At 37.7% G+C, this 21856-nt stretch overlaps 1 protein-coding gene across 1 annotated transcript in view; it reads right to left on the minus strand.

Annotated features, from left to right (window-relative positions):
* Positions 1 to 21856, minus strand: part of INTS7 (integrator complex subunit 7) — a 51602-nt gene that overhangs the window by 28550 nt on the left and 1196 nt on the right. The window contains exons 2-11 of the mRNA XM_039359613.1: positions 20117 to 20246; positions 19533 to 19679; positions 19085 to 19222; positions 17784 to 17830; positions 14074 to 14273; positions 13373 to 13495; positions 8838 to 8955; positions 5759 to 5893; positions 4841 to 4938; positions 2804 to 3043 (exon numbers count right to left, since the gene is read on the minus strand). Of these exons, the coding sequence (XP_039215547.1) occupies positions 2804 to 3043; positions 4841 to 4938; positions 5759 to 5893; positions 8838 to 8955; positions 13373 to 13495; positions 14074 to 14273; positions 17784 to 17830; positions 19085 to 19222; positions 19533 to 19679; positions 20117 to 20246 (1376 nt within the window). The remainder of the gene's footprint in view (positions 1 to 2803; positions 3044 to 4840; positions 4939 to 5758; positions 5894 to 8837; positions 8956 to 13372; positions 13496 to 14073; positions 14274 to 17783; positions 17831 to 19084; positions 19223 to 19532; positions 19680 to 20116; positions 20247 to 21856) is intronic.

The raw sequence follows: 21856 nt of genomic DNA on the forward strand, positions 1-21856 counted from the left end.
CTAAGGATGACATGATAGCAGTCTTCCAATATTTGAAGGACTGTCACGAAGAGGAGGGAGTCAACCTATTCTCCAAAGCACCTGAGAGGCAAGATAAGAAGGAATGGATGGAAACTTAACAAAGAGAGATCCAGCCTAGAATTAAGGAGAAATATCCTGTCAGTAAAAACAATCACTGGAATGGCTTGCCTCCAGAAGTTGTGAGGTTTTTCCTCACACCGGATTTTACAAAGAGATTGGACAGCCATTTGTCTGGAATGGTACAAGGTCTGTCATTCTGCATTCTAGAAATACAATGCCCTATAATTTTCAAAGTGTGGTCAAATCCAAATCTGAATAAAATTGTCACACTGAGAAATACATTAGCATTTCCCATAATGATTCTAATCATTCCTTATAATGATATAGGACTATTTTCCCATAATGATAGAATAAAACTTCCTTGCTTTACCGCTGTCAAACATTAGGGCAACTTTTTAACTAAAAAAATCTCTTGTGATTTCAGGGTAGGACTGACTGTTCGAAATGGGCACCCCTCTGCTTTGTAGATACAGGTAGTCCTTGACTTCCAACCATAGTTGGGACCAGAATTTGTGGTCACCGTGACCATATATTGAGTTGGACTCAGTTTTATGAGGGGTTTTATGGTGGTTGTTAACAATGGTGGTTTGCTTAACAAAACGCTTCCCCATGGAAGTTTTTTGATGGAAATTCATAAAAAGGTTGCCCATCACAATCATGTGACTACAGGACACACAATTGGTTGTAAATGCAAGCCGGTTGCCAAGCACTCAAATTACAATCACGTGACCACAACGGTTGTGTGATGGTCATAAGTGCAGTCACAGATTTTAAGTCACTTTTTACAAGGCCATTGTAACTTTGAACTACTATTAAACAAATGTTCATAAGCCAAGGGCTACTTGTAATGTAACACATTTAGCAGTTCTTATTCATTCATCCAGCAACCTATGTTCATTTAATGTTTAATCATAAACATTAAATTTATGATTGTTCATTTTTAAGTACTAAGGTAAAGGTTTCCAAAGAATACAGGACTCAAGGAAGAAAATCAGTTATAAAGGAACTTGTTAACAAATATTGGTATATTTTTAAGCCAGGTTCCACAGCATGTTAAGAAGAGAGTCAGCAACAGTGTGAAGTTCTCACATTTTCCACTGCATTTGCTAAGGCCAACCAGGCCAACCATGTAAAATAAATGCCATCTACTGGGCAGAACAAAAATTGGGAACAGTCATACTGCTGCTTTTTTTTTTTTTAACAAAAAGTTATATTGAAATGGGCTTTTATATTTCCAATGTTGGCTCAATGAGAAAGTTCACTTAACTCTTATTTTCTACATGGGTACTGCTTTGCTACCTTCATTTTAAAATGCATTGCATATTGTTTTATTTTAACCATCTTTCTGATTACACTGTTTCTTTTCTCATTTGGAAGTACACCCTCAAGATTATTTTTCTTCTCTTACACTTTCTCAGACTGATTTTTTTTACACAGTTTATCTCTTCTTGGGCTTCATTTTGCTCTCTACTGCAGGTACAGGCAATGCTCCAAAGACTGAGGCTACTCAATATGTGGGGAGGATAGAATACTGCAAAATGGATGGGGTTATTTCACATATTTATTCATTTGAATTTAATAGCTGCTCAACTCCAATGGACATATGTTGGCAGGGCTGGGGTGTGTGTACATCTCAGCTGTTTTCCAATGTGATTTATTTCTAAGGATTGCATTATAGTTTTCAGCTGTTTCCCACCTCTAAAATGAAGGAAAATATGCTTTCAGTTTTCATTAATTACTGTCAAAGGAATTAGACCAAAAAGAAGACTCAGGAGCTATAGGCAGCCTTTGCCTTGTAATGTTCCTTCTCCCCATTCATTGCTCCTTCCCCCATTATTCTCTTTTTTTCTATGCTGTATTTTTTTAAAGCAGGGCCTTTTGGCTTAGATTGATTTGGTTTGCTTTCCTAACAAAATCTCCAGTCTATAGTCACTATGCAAATAATATTGTTTTTTTAAGCATCTTACTTACTTTATGGAATTTCAAAACATCCAGTGATATCTTTCATTAAATACTCTGTAATGTTTTGTTTACTGACCAAGTGGAATAATTTTTGGAAAGCTCAACACAAAACTAGCTAGCTGGTCAGTGCAATTGTTTGCTGTTGGTCCCTCAACTCAATTGGCAAGGACTGATAATTCTCCAGATAGTCCTAAGGTAAAACTCCTTGTTTAATTCAGTTTCCCTGAATAGATCTTCTGGAAGTTTTATTTGAAAAGCACTAGATTCCTCATGCCTATCAGGTTTGGAAATAATTTGTCCTTTTGAAGTAATTGGCTAATCTTACTGGCATCTCTAGGGGGTTTTATCAGCATCTCTAGGGGGTTTTATCAGCAAACTTTTTCAGCTTTCAGGATACCCTCGTTGTTTTTCTTTATCAGTCAATTTTTTCCTGGGAGAGCTGGAGAATTAAAAACAACGTAGTCTTAGAAAAGAGGTGGTCAAAGATATCAATTTTATAAAGACGTCATGCTTTTCACTCTGTTTATAAATACAACAATTTAAGTCAGGGATGTCCAATCTTGGCAACTTTAAGGCATGTGGACTTCAACTCTGGCTGGGGAATTCTGGGAGTTGAATTTGCCACTCTTGATTTAAGTGTTACATATATTGTCAGATAGCAACTAGTTCTGCTGAATGTTCATTAAATGTTTATTCAGTCTGAATCCCAACAGCTTCATCTGTTACCTAAAAGAAATATTCTGAATCAAGAGTTTCTTACTAAAAGCTCTTGCTGTTTATTGGAAGCAGAACATCCAATCACTTTATACAGATTCATCAGGTCTCCCAGCATTCCATCTCCTAAGACGGGTAACTGCATCGCAATGGCTGCCAAACAATGGCATATGAGAATTCTAGCAGCCTCCTGAGCACGAGGTAGCTGTGTCAACAAGGACTCCACGATGGATTGGCTCAGATGGGGGCGACTCTTTGCCAGCTTCACCATACAAGTGAGTATGATCTGCATAAAAACAAGATGGCACTTTTTCAGCTTTCAGGATACCCTAGTTGTTTTTCTTAAAAGATACCATCTATTACAGGTATTCCTCAGCCTATGACTACAATTGAACCCAAAATTTATGCTGCTAAGCGAAACTTTTGTTAAGTGAGTTTTGCCCCATTTTAGGAGCTTTCTTTTCACAGTTGGTAAGTGAATCACTGAAGCTGTCAAGTTGGTAACATAGTTGTTAAGTGAATCTAGCTCCCCCCCCATTGACTTTGCTTGTCAGAAGTTCGCAAAATGTGATCACATGACCCCGGGACACTGAAACTGTCATAAATATGAATCAGCTGCCAAGCATCTGAATTTTGATCATGTGACCATGGGGATACTGCAATAAATAAGTTGTAAGTGTGAAAAATGATCATAAGTCACTTTTTTTCAGTGCCGTTGTAATTTCGAACAGTCACTAAATGATTGGGTTTAAGTTGAGGACTATCTGTAATCACAGTTTTTATAACACAAAATAATCTGAAGCAAATTGCTTACTAATTCCTACATACTTGGGCATCAATGTATCAATTTGTATCTAATTTTAAACCAAAGTTCAATGTTATGCTGATAGTTTTAAATTGCTATTTCCCATTTTCCCCTCTCTGGCTAGTCAAAAGGCAATTAGAAGACTCCACATTTAATAGTCGGTATAATAGATGTCTCTGTAGATATTAATAGTAGGTAGGAATGGCTCTGCAGACACTTGGGTGTGAACAAACCATATTTCCCATCTTATTTTTATTTTTTTTAAAAGATTTTTTGACATTATGGTCCTCTCATTTATTTTTTTCTGCCTGACATGACATCAGCCCTTGATTACAGAGGCAGCACACGGCAAATGCAGTGGCAAAAGGAATTCAAAATCTCTTCGCCTATCTAAGTTCCAAAAGAGGGTGGAATGGCTTGTATCTTTTTGTTATTTAGGCTAGGAGCAGGCTACTTCAAGGACAGAGTTTATTAAATGATATGCCCTGGCTTATTAAAGATCCATATCTGATATGGTTTCTTTGACTTTCTCCTTTACATAGAACACATAGACAATTCATCAGTCAAATTCTCTCTGAGCCCTTTCAAGGCTCTATTTTCAAAACTTAACTTCTTATGTTGATTTTACATGTATTAGCATACTTATAATTTGAGTAAGTACAATGAGAAAAACAAACCAGAAAGGATAATAACACAATAAAAACACAACAATTTCAAAACGATAGATTCTGCAATTCAGTATTAACAGAATGTATACTGATGTCAAACTACATGATTCCAAAATTTGGAAAAAGAGCCAGAACACTTCTTTGGCATCAAAATAAAATCAATATTGGCACCAACTAGAGCAACATCACTAACAAGGTTCTCTCTTGTGCTCTGCAAAACATGCTATTCCCATTAACAAGACCTGAAAAAGAATTTCCTTTGAAGATCCTGATGATTGGGTCAGTCTGCATAATAGAAAGAGCACAGCTAATATAAAGGGCTCAAAAAGCATTAACTGGTTTTTTTTTTTAAATCTGGAAGCATCCTGGGAATAAATGCAATTACTAAATTTTGTTCTAAACAATAGTGTCATTCCTTGTTCACTAACTGCACCTTTTGTGTAATCCAGGACAGCTCCAAATACCAACTATTGCAGTAACAAATCACAAAGACATCTAAAATAACAAATAACAATTAAAGTTACAGATAATAATAATTAAACAAATATACAGGAAAATCTCTTATATCAATTAGTATGAGAGACAAGATGAAAAAAACCTTACAATTTACCTTTAAAGTCGCTTCGGGAGATGAAGTTGGTTCTTGGCTACAAAGAACAAGAAGAGATTCAAGGCCAAAGACTGCATCTTGCTCCAATGGCAAAAGTTCTAGGGGAGAGATAAATTATCTCAATCAATCAGAATAGAGCTGGAAGGAACCTTGGAAGTCTTCTAGTCCAACCCCCTGCTCAAGCAGGAGACCCTATACCATTTCAGACAGGTGGCTGTCCAGTCTTTTCTTAAAAACCTCCAGTGATGAAGCACCTACAACTTCTGGAGGCAAGTTGTTCCACTGATTAATTGTCCTCACTGTTAGGAAGTTTCTCCTTAATTCCAGGTTGTTTCTCTCCTTGATTAGTTTCTATCCATTGTTTCTTGTCTTGCCTTCTGATGCTTTGGAAAATAAGTTGGCCTTCTCTTTTTTGTGGCGGTCCCTCAAATACTGGAATACTACTAATCATGTCACCCTTAATCCTTCTTTTCTCTAGACTAGATTATAATGCTTTATTCTTTAGATACTAATCACTCAAGTCACTATTATACACAGGACTGTGGAAAATTACATTTACAATTATTTATATTAAGGCTTTGCCCTGGAGTATAGAGCTCTTATCACAGCAACAGAACACAGCCAAAATCACTCCAAAAACAAATATATTCTAATCTTACCAGACTTACTGGCATATGTTTCTACCAAAACACAAACAATTTGTGTTTTATTGCTTGGCATCCAGCCAAAATGGCATTATGAAAAAGGCTATAAGATTTGGTTAGGAACTGGAAAGCAGCATTAGCAAAGAAGCAGCAATAGAAAACAGTGGAACTTAGGAACATTTATACTGCATTCTCAGATGAGAACATGATATGCTATGCTAATCATCATAAACTGTTCTGCAAACACTGCTCCTTCCACACCTTTTGGAATTACCTTTTTCTTGACAAGAAGCAGCTATATTTGTCAGAACACGTACTCCATGTGCTGCAATATTCTGATTATTATGATAACAGCTCTCCTGGGCAAGCTTGACCAGATCAGATGACCTTGCTGTAGTAGATTTTGTTCCTAGGTAAGAAAAGGTCATCTTTAAGCAGCATGGTAACATTTATTACATGAAACAAGCTTTTTTCTGCAGTTTTCAAAGGAAAGGGAAAACCAAGATGTTAGCTGTGTTAATAGTATTGGCAAGTCTCTAGGGATGAGTAGATGAACACATCCAAACATCAACAGAGAAATGAGAGCAGCATGAATCACAATTTTGCAGGGAGTGAATGAGAAAAAAAACCGTAAGAGGATTTTCAAAAGGCTGCAGGCAATTTGTATAGAGGATTTTTAGGGAAGATCCAGAATGAATAAACCTTTTCCTTCAAGATAAATTTAATTGACAACAATAATACAGATAATCCCTGAGTTAGGAGCATTCACTTAACGTTTGTTTGAAGTTACGTAACCAGCACCCCCTAGTGTATACGAGCAAATCCCAAAATTACAAATATTGCACCATCACGGCAGTCGTTCGCCCTTACGAGCGACCGCAGAGGCTCTGAAACATTCACCCTATTCTCCCCCCCCCCATCCTCACAACTGCTTCCCCTTCCCTTTCTGCCGTGCTGGACTCACTTACCTTGCAAAATCTGTCTCCTCTCTTGGCGAAAATGGAGCGAAAGAGTGGGGCATGCTCGTTCCAGAGGCTTGTTTTCACCAGGAAAGGGCTTGAGAAAAGGCCTGCCAGTGGGGCGCTTCAGAAATGGAAAGGACTGTCACATGGAGCTTCAAAACGCAGCAAATCCCTGCATATTGAATAGCCCCATAGGCACTCAAACATTTTTTATCCAAATGGAGACCTCAGTCATACGGAGCATTCCTTTCTGTTTCTGAAGCACTCCACTGGCAGGCACATGGACCTTCCAATGTCTCTCAGGTCTGCGTTTGGATAAAAAGTGTTTGAACGGCAGTGGCTTGAGTTTCTCTGCTCTGTCCAAGTGGAAACAAGTAGAAGTGCAGAGCGGGATTGCTCTCAAGACCGGCGCACCCAAGCAAGCAGCACACCCATGTTTTCTTGAGAGCAATTCTGCTCTGTGCCTCCGCTTTCGTCGTTTTGGACGGAGCGGAGAAACTGAAGCTGCCACCACCGGTGGAGTGGGGAGGAGTATAAGCAGAAGAGCGGCCAAGATTTGTGCCACCGGCTGGTCAGGCAAGGAGTAGGTTGGGCAAGATGGGTGGCTGGCTAAAGAGGGGAAATCGTAGCCACTCAGGTGGTTGTTGCTGCCGCAGCCACCGCCAGCAGCTTGGATGCAGGTCCAAGGGGATTTACCCCACAATGCCTCCTCACTCAGTTGAAGGCTTAGTGCCCTCAAACCAAGGCTGGAGCACGTGAGCGAGCAGCACACCCGGGCTTTGGACGGTATTGGTCCTGTGCCTGGCTGACTCCAATTCCCAGCTTTGTCCCATAGACATGCAAACGAAGCAAACATTTCCCCTCCCCTTAGAATGGAAGCTTTCAGGGGCCATGATCTCTTTTGCAGAGCATTTTTGTTTGAACTTGTGCGATATTATGGCACCCAGGAGCTTCCACTGTTGACGCAAAAAGCATTTCCAAGCCGACTCTCCTCTCCCTCAAATGGAAAGAAATTATGGCAGAGAGGAGACAGATTTTGCAAGGTAAGTGAGTCCGACGCAACAGGAAAGGAGGGGGAAGCATTTCTTAGTGGGTTGAGGAGGCTTTGGGGGCCTGTTCCATCACTAGCCCCCCCGGCCTTCCCCCCCCCAAGATACCTCATGTGCACTTAATGAGAAAGGGAGTGATCTCGTTCGAGGTACGAGATTCACTCTACAAGTTTTTGAGTTATGAGTGGAATGTACAGGTTCCATTACACTCGTAATTCGAGGACTATCTGTAACTGCATTATTGAAATACAGTTATTTCAATATCTTGGTCACTCATCATCACGTTTTCTGGACATATCCTATATCTCAACTATCTAAGCTTTGAACTCTGCACACTGATATATTTGAACATTACTGTCATGCAATAGCTGTACAATAGCTGTCTATATATATATAAGAATATATAGACACATGCACATCCTGTGTGTGTCAGTATATTGAATCTAACCTAAGTGGTGGAAGGTAGATAACAATATGGTGACTTGCAAGATAATCTCTAAATTAAAAATCCTAGCTTGATTGGGACAGCATGAAGTTACTTGGACAAAAAGTGGACATTGCTTGCATTTGAGCAAACCACTCAAAATCTGACAAAATTGGCAGGTACACGTCTGAGTATTAGCGGCAAATGTATATAAAATGGGTACAACTAAGGCTGGTAACCTACTCTAGATTAATGACATGAGGCTGAATTGGGGAAATGGAGCTGGAAAAAGTATTTCAAAGATTTGTTTGGGGACCACACTGAACCTTGAAGAATGAAAATAATGCTATAACTATTAATGTTCAAGAAAAAATAGATAAAAAGAAAACCATGTTTTGAGAATGTAGGAAAATGCTAATAGAGCAAGTATGGGCAATATAACTGGAGAAATATTAAAATATGGATTTGGCTTACTTATGTATAAGTGATGGGAATATGTGGAAGTTTTATTCTAAGTCTGGCAATGGGGAGGATGTTGATTCTGTTTGTTTGTTATCATAAACCACCTATGGGGAACAGCTTGTAAAGAATGTGGGATTGGTGAAATTCTGTCTGATTAGATACAAGAAATGCAAGAAAATTGATTTGTCCAAAGAAGACATTTCAGTACACCCATAGCTTTTTCTAAACGTTGATTGTGGCAATTTCTAATAAGAAACAGTGAACCAGAAACTCAGTTGAAAATTCCAGTCACAACCATGGTTGAAACACTCCAGCATGATTAAAATAAACTGCACAGTTTCAACACTTCTCAAGAAAAAGGACTACTCACTAGCAATATTTTTTATGTTAATGCCATAAATAAAAACATAAATAAGAAAAGTACCCCAGAATTAGGCTGATATAATTTATTCATACCTGGAGCAATGCTGAAGTACTGTTTGATGGCTATTGTATCTGACAGGGTAGAAAGCACAGATAGCATGCCTAGTTTCAAGCTGTCATAAGGAGTTTGAAGAGCACATTCACATAGGGCCTAAAAGACAGACAAGAGGAAAATGGTTTTAAAGAAAACACATTTTACATCAAATCCCAGACAATTTGCATACACCTATTTTGTTGTTAGTTGCGAAATCGTGTCCGACCCATCGCGACCCCATGGACAACGTTCCTCCAGGTCTTCCTGTCCTCTACCATCTTCTGGAGTCCATTTAAGCTCACACCTACTGCTTCAGTGACTCCATCCAGCCATCTCATTCTCTGTCGTCCCCTTCTTCTATTGCCCTCAGTCTTTCCCAGCATTAGGCTCTTCTCCAGTGAGTCCTTCCTTCTCATTAGGTGGCCAAAGTACTTGAGTTTCAACTTCAGGATCCGGCCTTCTAAAGAGCAGTCAGGGTTGATCTCCTCTAGAACTGACCGGTTTGATCATCCTGCAGTCCAGGGGACTTGCAGGAGTCTTCTACAGCACCATAGTTCAAAGGCCTCAATTTTTTGGCGCTCAACCTTTCTTATGGATACATCTATTTGCCATCTCATAATTCATAGCTCAGTCAGTGAAGTACCTCTATTGACAAATGTTTTATTGGCTACCTTAAAATAATACTTTGAGGTTATACAACAACTGGGTGATCAAAGCCCTTCCTCCACATTATAATTGGGTTTTATAACAGTTACCCTGGATGCAAGGCTATATTGTGATGGCAGGTAAAAGTGAACAGAGCAAGACAACATGGGTTTCTCTGTTAGGCATAAAGTGTTCTTCTCCATACTGATTTCCTCCAGTGGTGTTGGATTACAATTCCTATTCCAAGCTATATTCTATCACATCTGGAGTTCAGGGAGAAGCAGGTTGAAGAAACTGGCATACAGGACACAGAATTTTCAGCAAAACCTTCCATTTTCAAATGTGAGCTCTGCAGAGGCACAGAGCCTGTAGATGAAACTGTACCAAGACATATGAAAAACTATATAGGATGAAAGCAAGCCACAAATAAATACCCCATGATTGTTGCATTTTGGCATATTTTAAGTGAACATTTGAATTTCTTTAGTGCAAATGTTTGGTTTAGAAACAACATTTTAAAAAAACAACTAGGGGGGTTTATACTTTATACATTAAAATATATAAAAACCCCAATTAGGTTTAAAAGCTAAGATAACCTCTATTGTCATTTTTTACTATGAGCCCGTACTAAAAAGGAAATTATATTTTTCATTTTTGCAGAAGCATTCATCTCTGTAGCCAAAATAAATCTCATGGGAAGTTTCAAGGTTTTCACTTATTTTATATCTTCCCTTCCTTTTGCTTTTATATGAGCAAACCACATTACAGATATTTTACTAGAAGACTATAAATACTTAATAAATCTTCAATATAATGACCAAAAGACCCAATTACTGAGATAAAAAATGAAGATGATACCAGATGGATGTGGTTTTTATAAAATTGATTCTGATCTACACAGTGATAACTTTATGTTCCTCTTCATTATTTATTGCCACGAGAAATCAGCTGTCAGCTTTGTTCCAGGCAAGCTTGCTTTAAAAATTGTAATCTAATTAGTAATCTTTTCCAGACAAAATTTTCCTATTCGGAAACTTAACACAATGGACTGGCAAAGAGTTCTTTTAAAAACAACCACAACTAACTAATACTGGCTAAGGAACAGATTCCAGAAATAATGAAACCTCCTTGGATCTCCTATGAATAGATAATCGGAAATATTATTTTAAATAACTGACTTCTAAAGGAGAAAAAAGGAAGGCAGTTAAGCATGTTGGGAAATCCTGCACTTTACTTCCAAGATCTGTTGGCTACAGTTGTTTATTTGTAGAAGAACAAGACTATGAAACTAGTTGAAATACAATCTTAGGCAACACTTTCAAAAAAAAAAAAAAAAGCAGGCCATATACAGTGGGGCAAAAAAGTATTTAGTCAGCCACCAATTGTGGAAGTTCTCCCACTTAAAAAGATGAGAGAGGCCTGTAATTGTCATCATAGGTAGACCTCAACTATGAGAGACAAAATGAGAAAACAAATCCAGACAATCACATTGTCTGATATGGAAAGAATTTATTTGCAAATTATGGTGGAAAATAAGTATTTGCTCACCTACAAACAAGCAAGATTTCTGGCTCTCCCAGACCTGTTACTTCTTCTTTAAGAGGCTCCTCTGTCCTCCACTCATTACCTGTATTAATGGCACCTGTTTGAACTTGTTATCCGTATAAAAGACACCTGTCCACAACCTCAAACAGTCACACTCCAAACTCCACTATGGTGAAGACCAAAGAGCTGTCGAAGGACACCAGAAACAAAATTGTAGACCTGCACCAGGCTGGGAAGACTGAATCTGCAATAGGCAAGCAACTTGGTGTGAAGAAATCAACTGTGGGAGCAATAATTAGAAAATGGAAGACATACAAGACCACTGATAATCTCCCTCGATCTGGGGCTCCACGCAAGATCTCACCCCGTGGGGTCAACATGATCACAAGAACGGTGAGCAAAAATCCCAGAACCACACAGAAGGACCTAGTGAATGACCTGCAGAGAGCTGGGACCAACGTAACAAAGGCAACCATCAGTAACACACTACGCCGCCAGGGACTCAGATCCTGCAGTGCCAGACGTGTCCCCCTGCTTAAGCCAGTACATGTCCGGGCCCGTCTGAAGTTTGCTAGAGAGCATTTGGATGATCCAGAAGAGGATTGGGAGAATGTCCTATGGTCAGATGAAACCAAAGTAAAACTGTTTGGTAGAAACACAACTCACCGTGTTTGGAGGAGAGAGAATGCTGAGTTGGATCCAAAGAACACCATACCTACTGTGAAGCATGGGGGTAGCAACATCATGATTTGGGGCTGTTTCTCTGCAAAGGGACCAGGATGACTGATCCGTGTACAGGAAAGAATGAATGGGGCCATGTATCGTGAGATTTTGAGTGCAAATCTCCTTCCATTAGCAAGGGCATTGAAGATGAAACGTGGCTGGGTCTTTCAGCATGACAATGATCCCAAACACACCACCCGGGCAATGAAGGAGTGGCTTCATAAGAAGCATTTCAAGGTCCTGGAGTGGCCTAGCCAGTCTCTAGATCTCAATCCCATAGAAAACCTTTGGAGAGAGTTGAAAGTCCGTGTTGCCCAGTGACAGCCCCAAAACATCACTGCTCTAGAGGAGATCTGCATGGAGGAATGGGCCAACATACCAGCAACAGTGAGTGCCAACCTTGTGAAGACTTACAGAAAACGTTTGTCCTCTGTCATTGCCAACAAAGGATATATAACAAAGTATTGAGATGAACTTTTGATATTGACCAAATACTTATTTTCCACCATAATTTGCAAATAAATTCTTTCCAAATCAGACAATGTGATTGTCTGGATTTGTTTTCTCATTTTGTCTCTCATAGTTGAGGTCTACCTATGATGACAATTATAGGCCTCTCTCATCTTTTTAAGTGGGAGAACTTCCACAATTGGTGGCTGACTAAATACTTTTTTGCCCCACTGTATGTCTAGTAGACCAATTGTAATATATTTAGTCATCCATAATTTGCAGCACCTAAATGTGCCATATTGAGAAAGTTTGCATTATATATTTTTCTTTAGTTTGGAGCTAAATATGAATGAATAAATGAGTTCTATGTTTCAATTTCAAACACAGTATTTAAATATACTACAGAAACTGTATTCAGCCTGCACAAGAAATTTAAGTAGAAGTTAGTGGCAAATATATACAAAACAATCCTTCTCAGAATCCCTAGTCTATCCAGGCACTTGAAATTTTCAAGTGCCACATCAAGGATATAAGGTCACCTGAGAAGTATCTTATAAGAAAGATTAAAAATAAACCATAAAATAATTCGACAACAATACTTGTTGTGGATCAGCATAAATAAAAAAAATTAAAAGAAACTTTTTTTTAAAGAGAAGACCTACATCAAACATGAGCAAAGAAATAACATAACTAGAACATGTTAGTATAGCAGGGCAAACCAAAATACTATGTGATGGAAGAACACATAGTTGTTTCAAGATTTACATTGACTTGATATATTAAGCAAGCCTTCATAGACACAATTCTATGCATATTTATTTATATGTAAACCAAATCATTTCCTGCCCAATCCAAGGATTTAGGAATGCAGCTTTTAATGGTCAATTCCAAAGCAAGCATGTCAGCCTTACTAGATAAATCAAATTAAAAACACAATCAGATGAGCCAATTCTATTTTATTGTAAAACTACATTACAAAAACTTGCAAGTCTGCAAGTAATTTCCCCCCCCCCTTTACAGCCACAGAATTAGGGAGGGTCTCTTCTGAGCCTCCTGCCCTCCCACATTCTTGCAATAAGCTCAGCTGCCTTTTATCTGACCTTGGCTGCATCTCTCTGTCTCCCAAGGTCATTCCCACATACTATTACAAAACATGATGCTGTTTCTATACCTCAATATTCTCGTTGCTCCAAGTATGTGGAGTTTTTTTTGCAAGCAGTTTTAAATCTTGGATAGAAAGCCTCTTTACAGCCTCTCTTGGGTCATTCTTCATGTATTGCAATAAGAGTTCTATCTGTAAAAAAAAAGACTCTAAAATGAAATTTCATTTCATTGGATTTCTTAATATAATTGCAAGTACAAGCAAGTCTCCCTATCTTGGAACTCTCCATTATTTGTAATTTAATTTTTATTTTTTAAAAATCTTAAATTATTTGGTTTTTAGTGTTTTATTTTACAGTGGTACCTCAGTAGTCGTTAATTGGTTCCGGGAGGCGGGTTGAGTACTAAAAATGATGAGTACCACACAAACCATGTGACTTAACATGTGACTCTTTGTTTCAGCTGAAAAGGGTAGCGAGTCACAAGGCAGCCAATACCGACAAGTTCTAGTTTGCATGTCAAGTACCAAAAGAATGACAAATACCAGGGCAAAATTTTCACATCAAAGTGCATTGAGTACCAAATGGGACACATTTTAAAGCAGTCGAGTACGGATGTACCTCTATACGCCGCCCATAAAAGTATATGTCAGGAAGGATAGATAAGATTTCTTCAACTTACCCAGGATAAATGAATTTCACTTTTTTTGTGCATTTAAACGCTATATGCTTTCAAAAGAAAAAGCAAATCAGTAAATAATAATAGGATTACCTGCTTGGGGATATCAACCAGAGAGGAGGCAGCAAGCAAGGTAAATGTATGCAAAGTCACAATGACCATCTTAGTAGATGGATAAGATGTCACCAGTTGTTGGAGCAGCTGACGTGCACTGGAAGCCAGGCTGGCATCATGGTGCATATGCTGCAGAATGGGGATCAGCTTCAGTTTCAAGTCTACTGGAGTGGCTAAACCTGTTTAAAGAAAAGTAGCTTTCTGAATAAAGCATAATCAAATTGGGGGATGGTGCCCGTAGAGGTGTTATAGAACATGCCAAAAACATTAAAGATATGGGTAGTGCTATTATTACAGGATTGCAGCTACAGGGCAAAGACTATGCAGTTCAATTTTCAACCCACTGCCTCCACTGAAATTAGGACTGTAGGGGTGAAACAATAGGTATTCAAGGACATGGCCTACACTGTTGCTTGTATCAACAATGCACCATGTATACACATTTTGATACATAAAACAGTAATAGTGAGTAATATAAACACCTAGTCTAAAATGAGTTGGCAGAGCCAGCCACTCAAAAAGAAATATGTTAGGATTAAAACAAAATATTCTATCTTCTATGGTCTCAAGAAATTCAAAGGAGAAAGCATTCCTCCTTGGATGTCCTCAGGCTGTGTTTGTATTTAGATACAAGCTGAAGTTACCTATTCCCACTGTAAGACTATCCAATAATTATTTTACTGATAAGCAAGTTAAATCACAAGCATTCAACTAAACATATTATCTACATAATTTACTATTCCATGTGGTGGTAGAAACAGATAATTTTATCTGTAATTTATTGAAAGAAGCCATCTTCATAACCCATGCTTTGAAGTTTAAAATGAATTCCTGTTTGCTCAGATGAAGAAAGAAGCTTGCTCAATCAAAAACGGACAATTTCTTCCTCATAGGCATACTGGAGGAAAAGTGAGCACATGGAAGCTAATTTCCATTGTAAATGACTTGTGGCATCTGAATCATACTGGAATCTTCTTTCTCTATGTAATGAAATTAACTTCTGAAGCATTAACAAATACACTTCTAAAATTGATTTCTACTATACTGTATACCCAACTAAGTAATGAGGTTTGTGAGCCCTTCAGAGCTATCAGTAAGCAACAACACCATAACCAACAATATCCTTATTGACACAAAATACTCCAAGTTGTTATATGGGATTCAGCAACAGGTACAGGAAACATTTTGTTGAAACACTCAGCTTAAAGGAGGTGCCACCAGTTACTAAATATAAAAAAAAATGTTTTCCAATAAACAATAAATGCTAGCTCAGTGAAAATAAACACAGATGTTAACTAAAATATGATACAGGATACTTTTTCATATGTTGTTTAATCAGAATCTACCAGTTGACAGGATTTAGATGAAGCTAGGATCACACACAGCACTGCAGTTTATATTTATAGTTTAAAAAATTCACAAACTTTTCCTCACTATTATTGTCAACTTTGGCTTTTAAAAGACTATTAAAGCTGACCTGTGGGTCACTGAAAAGTTACAAAGACTTTCCAGAAGAAGGCAATGCCAAACTACTATTATGGCCAAGAAAACTACAGTGAGGAAAAAATTATTTGATTCCCTGATGATTTTGTATGTTTGCCCACTATCAAAGAAATGATCAGTCTATAATTTTAATTGTAGGTTTATTGTAACAGTGAGAGACAGAATAACAAAAAAATCCAGAAAAAAAATATTTCAAAAAAGATATAAACTGATTTGCATTTTAATGAGTAAAATAAATATTTGGTCCCCTATCTATCAGCAAGACGTCTGGCTCCCAGATGTCTTTTATACAGGTAAAGAGCTGAGATTAGGAGCACTCTCTTAAAGGGAGTGCTCTTAATCTCATCGTTATCCGCATAAAAGACACCTGTCCACAGAAGCAAGCAATCAATCAGATTCCAAACTCTCCACCATGGTCAAGACCAAAGAGCTGTCCAACGATGTCAGGGACAACATTGTGGACCTACACAAGGCTGGAATGGGCTACAAGACTATCATCAAGCAGCTTGGTGAGAAGGTAATAACAGTTGGTGCATTTATTCGCAAATGTAAGAAACACAAACTAACTCCCTCGGTCTGGGGCTCTGTGCAAGATCTCACCTCATGGAGTTTCAATGATCATGAGAATGGTAAGGAATCAGCCCAGAACTACACTGGAGGATCTTGTCAATGATCTCAAGGCAGCTGGGACCATAGTCACCAAGAAAACAATTGGTAACACACTACGCCGTGAAGGACTGAAATCCTGCAGTGCCCACAAGGTCGCCCTGCTCAAGAAAGCACATGTACAGGCTCGTCTGAAGTTTGCCAATGAACATCTGAATGATTCAGAGGGGAACTGGGTGAAAGTGTTGTGGTCAGATGAGACCAAAATCGAGCTCTTTGGCATCAGCTCAACTCACTGTGTTTGGAGGAGGAATGCTGCCTATGACCCCAAGAACATCACCCCACCGTCAAACATGGAGGAAGAAACATTAAGTTTTTCTGCTAAGGGGGATGGACAGGGCCATATACCGTCAAATCTTGGGTGAGAACCTTTTTCCCTCATCAAGGGCATTGAAAATGGGTCGTGGATGGGTATTCCAGCATGGCAATGACTCAAATCACACGGCCAAGGAAACAAAGGAGTGGCTCAAGAAGAAGCACATTAAGGTCCTGGAGTAGCCCAGCCAATCTCCAGACCTTAATCCCATAGAAAATCTGTGGAGGGAGCTGAAGGTTCGAGCTGCCAAATGTCAGCCTCAAAACCTTAATGACTTGGAGAGGATCTACAAAGACGAATGGGACAAAATCCCTCCTGAGATGTTTGCAAACCTGGTGGCCAGCTACAAGAAACATCTGACCTCTGTGATTGCCAACAAGGGTTTTGCCACCAAGTACTAAGTCATGTTTTGCGAAGGGGTCAAATACTTATTTCTTTCATTAAAATGCAAATCAATTCATAACTTGTTTGAAATGCATTTTTCTGGATTTTTTTTGTTGTTATTCTGTCTCTCACTGTTAAAATAAACCTACCATTAAAATTATAGACTGATCATTTCTTTGTCAGTGGGCAAACATACAAAATCAGCAGGGGATCAAATATTTTTTTCCTCACTGTACTTGGATGTGTCCATAAAGCCATCAGGATTCAAGTTTTGTCTTTTTATACATTAGCAATAAAACACAGATTCCCTTTAATCATAAGGAATCTTTACAAACGAGCACATTTTATTGGCATTTTATTCATTAATAAATTATTAATTTATTTAATATTTAATTAATATTTAATATTTTTAATCTGAAAAAGTGCTATCGGATTCCTAATTTTGTTTCCATAGACTAACACAGCTATCCTCTCACAATATTTACAATGAGATGTTTCTTTGAAATACCAACCCCAGAAATACTTTGTGATAATAATAATAATAATAATAATAATAATAATAGTAGTAGTAGTAGTAGTAGTAGTAGTAGTAGTAGTAGTAGTAGTTAGTAGTAGTAGTAAAGTTGGAAGGGACCTTGGAGGTCACCAAGTGATTAAAATGGACAAAACTTTTACCCAGTAAATTCTCACCCTTTGATTAAGCTAGCATTTCCAGAATTTTACTTCAAAATTGAAATATTTTAAATAACAGAATTACCACTTTTTAAAAAACTCTCTCAAAGGCACAGATATGCAAGGAGAAAATCCAGAGGACATATACCTTGAATCATTTCACTGATTTTGTTACATATTCCTCCTGCAAAATCTCTGTCAAGAAGGAAAAATATAATGAATCAAAATAAGAATAAACCATGAAAACTCTGGCAGTGTGATATTTTCTTTTGGAGCATACTATTAGATCTGATATTATCAGATTAAAGTTTATATGCTTGTAAATCAGTGTATGTAAAACAATGAATACACCAAGAACACTGAAGAAAATGGTAAGCCAACTATACCAAATAGTTGCATTAACTAGGATTTGTATGTAGGCTTCCAACATTAAGCCTTAAAAAATAAACTAGTTAATTATTTAATTACATTACTCATTCTATCTCCTTCTCGCTCCCTCTCTGCTTGACCTGAGGTAAAGATAGTCAGAGATTACCAAGCTCCCAAGAATGCTATACTATATTTTAAGATTTGTACTGTTGCCACTACAGCATAGTTAAATGACTGTTGGCATTAGTGGTTTTCAGTGTTCAAAAAAACTACAACTTCATTGTTGTACAGTACAAATTAATATGAACTATACCCATCTCTAAATGTCAGTAAGAAATAGTGTCGTGCAACAGATAAGAAATTAATAAAACATTTCAATTCCTGTTGTCAGAAATATATTTCACAAAATTCTGTGGGCTTTAGTTCTAAGTAAGAATACTATTTCAGTCAAAACGATAAAGTTCCTGGTTTATATTTTGTTCACTTCCTACATACGACTCAATCTTAATTAGTAATTTATTAGTAACTTATAATACAATATTTTTATTACAAAACAATCTATAAAACAAAGCACTGGTGAGGTTCACTCTATTAGTCTCCCCCCCCACTCCTCTAAATTATAGGGGAACACAGCAGTGAAAGATCAATACTGGCTTCCCCATTGATTTTGCTTGTCAGCAGGTTGTAAAAGGTGATCACATGACCCTGGGACACGGCAACCGTCATAAATATGAGCCAGTAGCCAAGCATCTGAATTTTGATCATGTGACCGTGGGGATGCTGCAATGGTCCTAGGTGTGAAAAAATCATAAGTCACTTTTTTCAGTGCCACTGTAACTTTGAATGGTCATTAAGCAAACTGTTGTAACCTGAGAGCTACCTGTACTGACATTTTTGCAAAAATTGCTAAAGTTTATTTTATTGTTTATATTTCAAACCTCTAAACAACCCATCTCCTTCAGAAAAAATAATGAAAAGAAATGAATAAGAAAATAATGTAAGTAAAAGTCTATTGAGATATCAAGGATTAATTGATTGCTAACTTGGGAACAATAAACACATCCTAGGTGCTGTTCTTACTTGGACTGGGCAGAAAAATTGGCTGCAGCAAAAATGGCAGCTTCAACTTCAACGTTGTCATGTGAATCGAGGCTTTGGCGGATACTGTGATGTGCATTCTTCCTCTCAGGGATAATGGAAGCCATACTGCCTAACATCCTGGAGAAGAAAACAGAAGAATTCAGTATAAAACCTTCACAATAATAGCAATATTGGGGGAAAGTATTTTTTTTTAATCCTATCTTAATTTTAATGTTATTTTTATGTTGTTTTATTTATCAATTATATATTACACACTGGCCAAAGCACCTTATTTTGGGGATAAGGCTTATATTAAGTGCCTGTGGAAAAAATCAGGCTAGGTCTTATTTTCGGGATAGGTCTTATTTTCAGGGAAACACGGTAGATAGGACAGACAGACAGACAGATAGGCAGCATCTGGGCAGCCTTCCTTGATAGACAGGCATACCTTAGTGTGATTGCTCGAGCAACTGGATCGTTGCTATGAATAACTGAGAAAATTCTTTTTACAAATTCATCCACATTCAGGATCTTTTCCAAGTGCTTCTCACTTTGCTGGGTCACTTTCAGAACACACAGCCTCAGGAAGTTGTTACTGTTTTTAAAAATATATATAATGTGTTTAATTGATGATAATTGTACTGTTTCTTTCCTGATCAATTCCAAAGCAGTTAGCAAACATAATGAAAGAGTGTGCATCAAATAAAAAGTTTCAGAATTAAATACCATATTTAAAAATAGTCAAAATTGCAAATCTCCCAACAGAAAAAAATCTGTATAATAAAGAAGGGCTTTCTTCAGTTGCAAGCAGCTTCTTGCTAATCCTATTCAAAAAAATAACACAGAGGTCCATGAGACATAGAACAGGACCTCCATTGATTATTTTACAAAGAATACAAGACTTAAAATGAAGAAGCTAATCTTTCAGCAATCGTGATTCTAAAGTGTTTAAGAAAAAATCACCAGGGATCAAATAGAAAACAACGCAGATACTAGGGTACTAAAATTAAGAAACAAAAAATATTCACTCACCCAACTCTGAAAACATCAGCTAGCTTTAAAAATGCTGAATTAATTAAAATTGGGAATGGATATTTCTGAAAGAGTCTTGGAAAACGGACAACAGCCTCACATTGTTCTCCCAACTTGCCAGATCGAAGACCTATGACAAATAACACAGCACAATGCTACAGTCTCTAGAAACAACAACAAAGAATCATACAGTTATAGAGCGTTCAAAATTATTTGTCTAAGGGACAACACATATGACCTGAGCATGAAATAAATTCATAAAAAATATATTTAATATATTTATTTTAAAAATTCCACACAATGCAGTTTATTCATTGAAGAAGCCTGCATAGGATACAATTTTCAATCCCATCTCCACTGGAGAAGCCCTATGGGAGAAAGTAATATATCAAAAAGACCTTTCCACTGCTCTTATAGAGGACTAGAAATAGAAATCCAGCTTTTCTTCAACTGCACCCAACTGGATTACTGTCATGATGCAAAAAGAATTCAGACAACAAAGTTGCCTCTTAATTGTGCAGCTGTACCATTGTGATCACTCTGTTCTAGTTCAGTGATGGTAAACCTTTTAGAGACTGAGTGCCCAAACTGCAACCCAAAACCCACTTATGCATCGTCGAGTGCCGGGTGTGTGTGGCCCATTGGCTGGGTGTTGCCAATTGGGTGGGCGTGGCCAATTGGGTGGGCATGGCTGCGATGGTAATGGCAGATTGGGTGGGACTAAAAAGTTCAATCAATCAATTCCAACTTTGCAAGATCTTTTTTTTTCTCGTGAGAAGTTGAAATTGACTGAACCTTTTTTTTTTTTTTTTGCACACGATGGTGGAGGCCTAAAGCAAAAAGGTTTTATAAAACCCAGCTGAAAGCCTAGGACTGGGGCGACCGCGTCCGTGTCCACAGAGAAGGTTCCGAGTGCCACCTCTGGCACCCATGCCATAGGTTTATCACTACTGTTCTAGTTGGTGTGTATGTATATTGTTCTTGTTTTACTCCTTATCCTGCTAGTATATTATTATTTACATGGCTCTGGATTTTAGTCTAGCACAGAGGCATCTATGGGGAAAGTCAAAATCTCAGGGTCAAAATCTACATGTATATGATATAACTGCATATCAAAAGGGATGGAGCAATCACAATGCCATGCCTGGCACTTTGCAGATTGTGATCCCACCCCTTTCCTCAGCTTATGTTGCTGCTCCAGTGCATGCTGGGAATGAGAACAAAAGGGAGAGGGAGAGGGAGAGGGAGAGAGAGAGAGAATTAAATGCTCCTAATGAAATGATTTCTAATAGTAGTACAACAATGGATAAGCACTGACCACATAAGGAAAACTTGGGCTAGATGTTTGAAAACTGTCCTTTTTATTGTTTATACTTGTGATGAAGTGGGAAATCATTTCCTTATATTATCTTTTATCATTTTCTTATTTTTTTCTTTCCTCTTTTTTTTTCTTTCCTCTTTTTTTCTGTACTTCCTATTTTTATTTTTCCTAGTTTGTATTTTTTAATGTAATTTTTAATAACATTATTTTAAATGGCAAACTATCCTGTTTATGTTCTTCTTCATTTTAAAGTTTGGGGCTTAAAATTTTTAAGAGTGAGGTCATACCTTTAAAGAAGCAGGTCAATAAACAGAAAATGTTATATAAATTTGGAGTGATTCAAATCACCCCCAATACTGGGCAGTGATCTTTGGAACAAGACAGGACTTGCTTAATTTTATCCAAGCATAGATTAGGCA

The sequence above is a fragment of the Crotalus tigris genome, unplaced genomic scaffold (assembly GCF_016545835.1).
Source record: "Crotalus tigris isolate CLP2741 ecotype Arizona unplaced genomic scaffold, ASM1654583v1 scf7180000019097.2288821080:1192077, whole genome shotgun sequence".
NCBI classification, from domain to species: domain Eukaryota; kingdom Metazoa; phylum Chordata; class Lepidosauria; order Squamata; family Viperidae; genus Crotalus; species Crotalus tigris.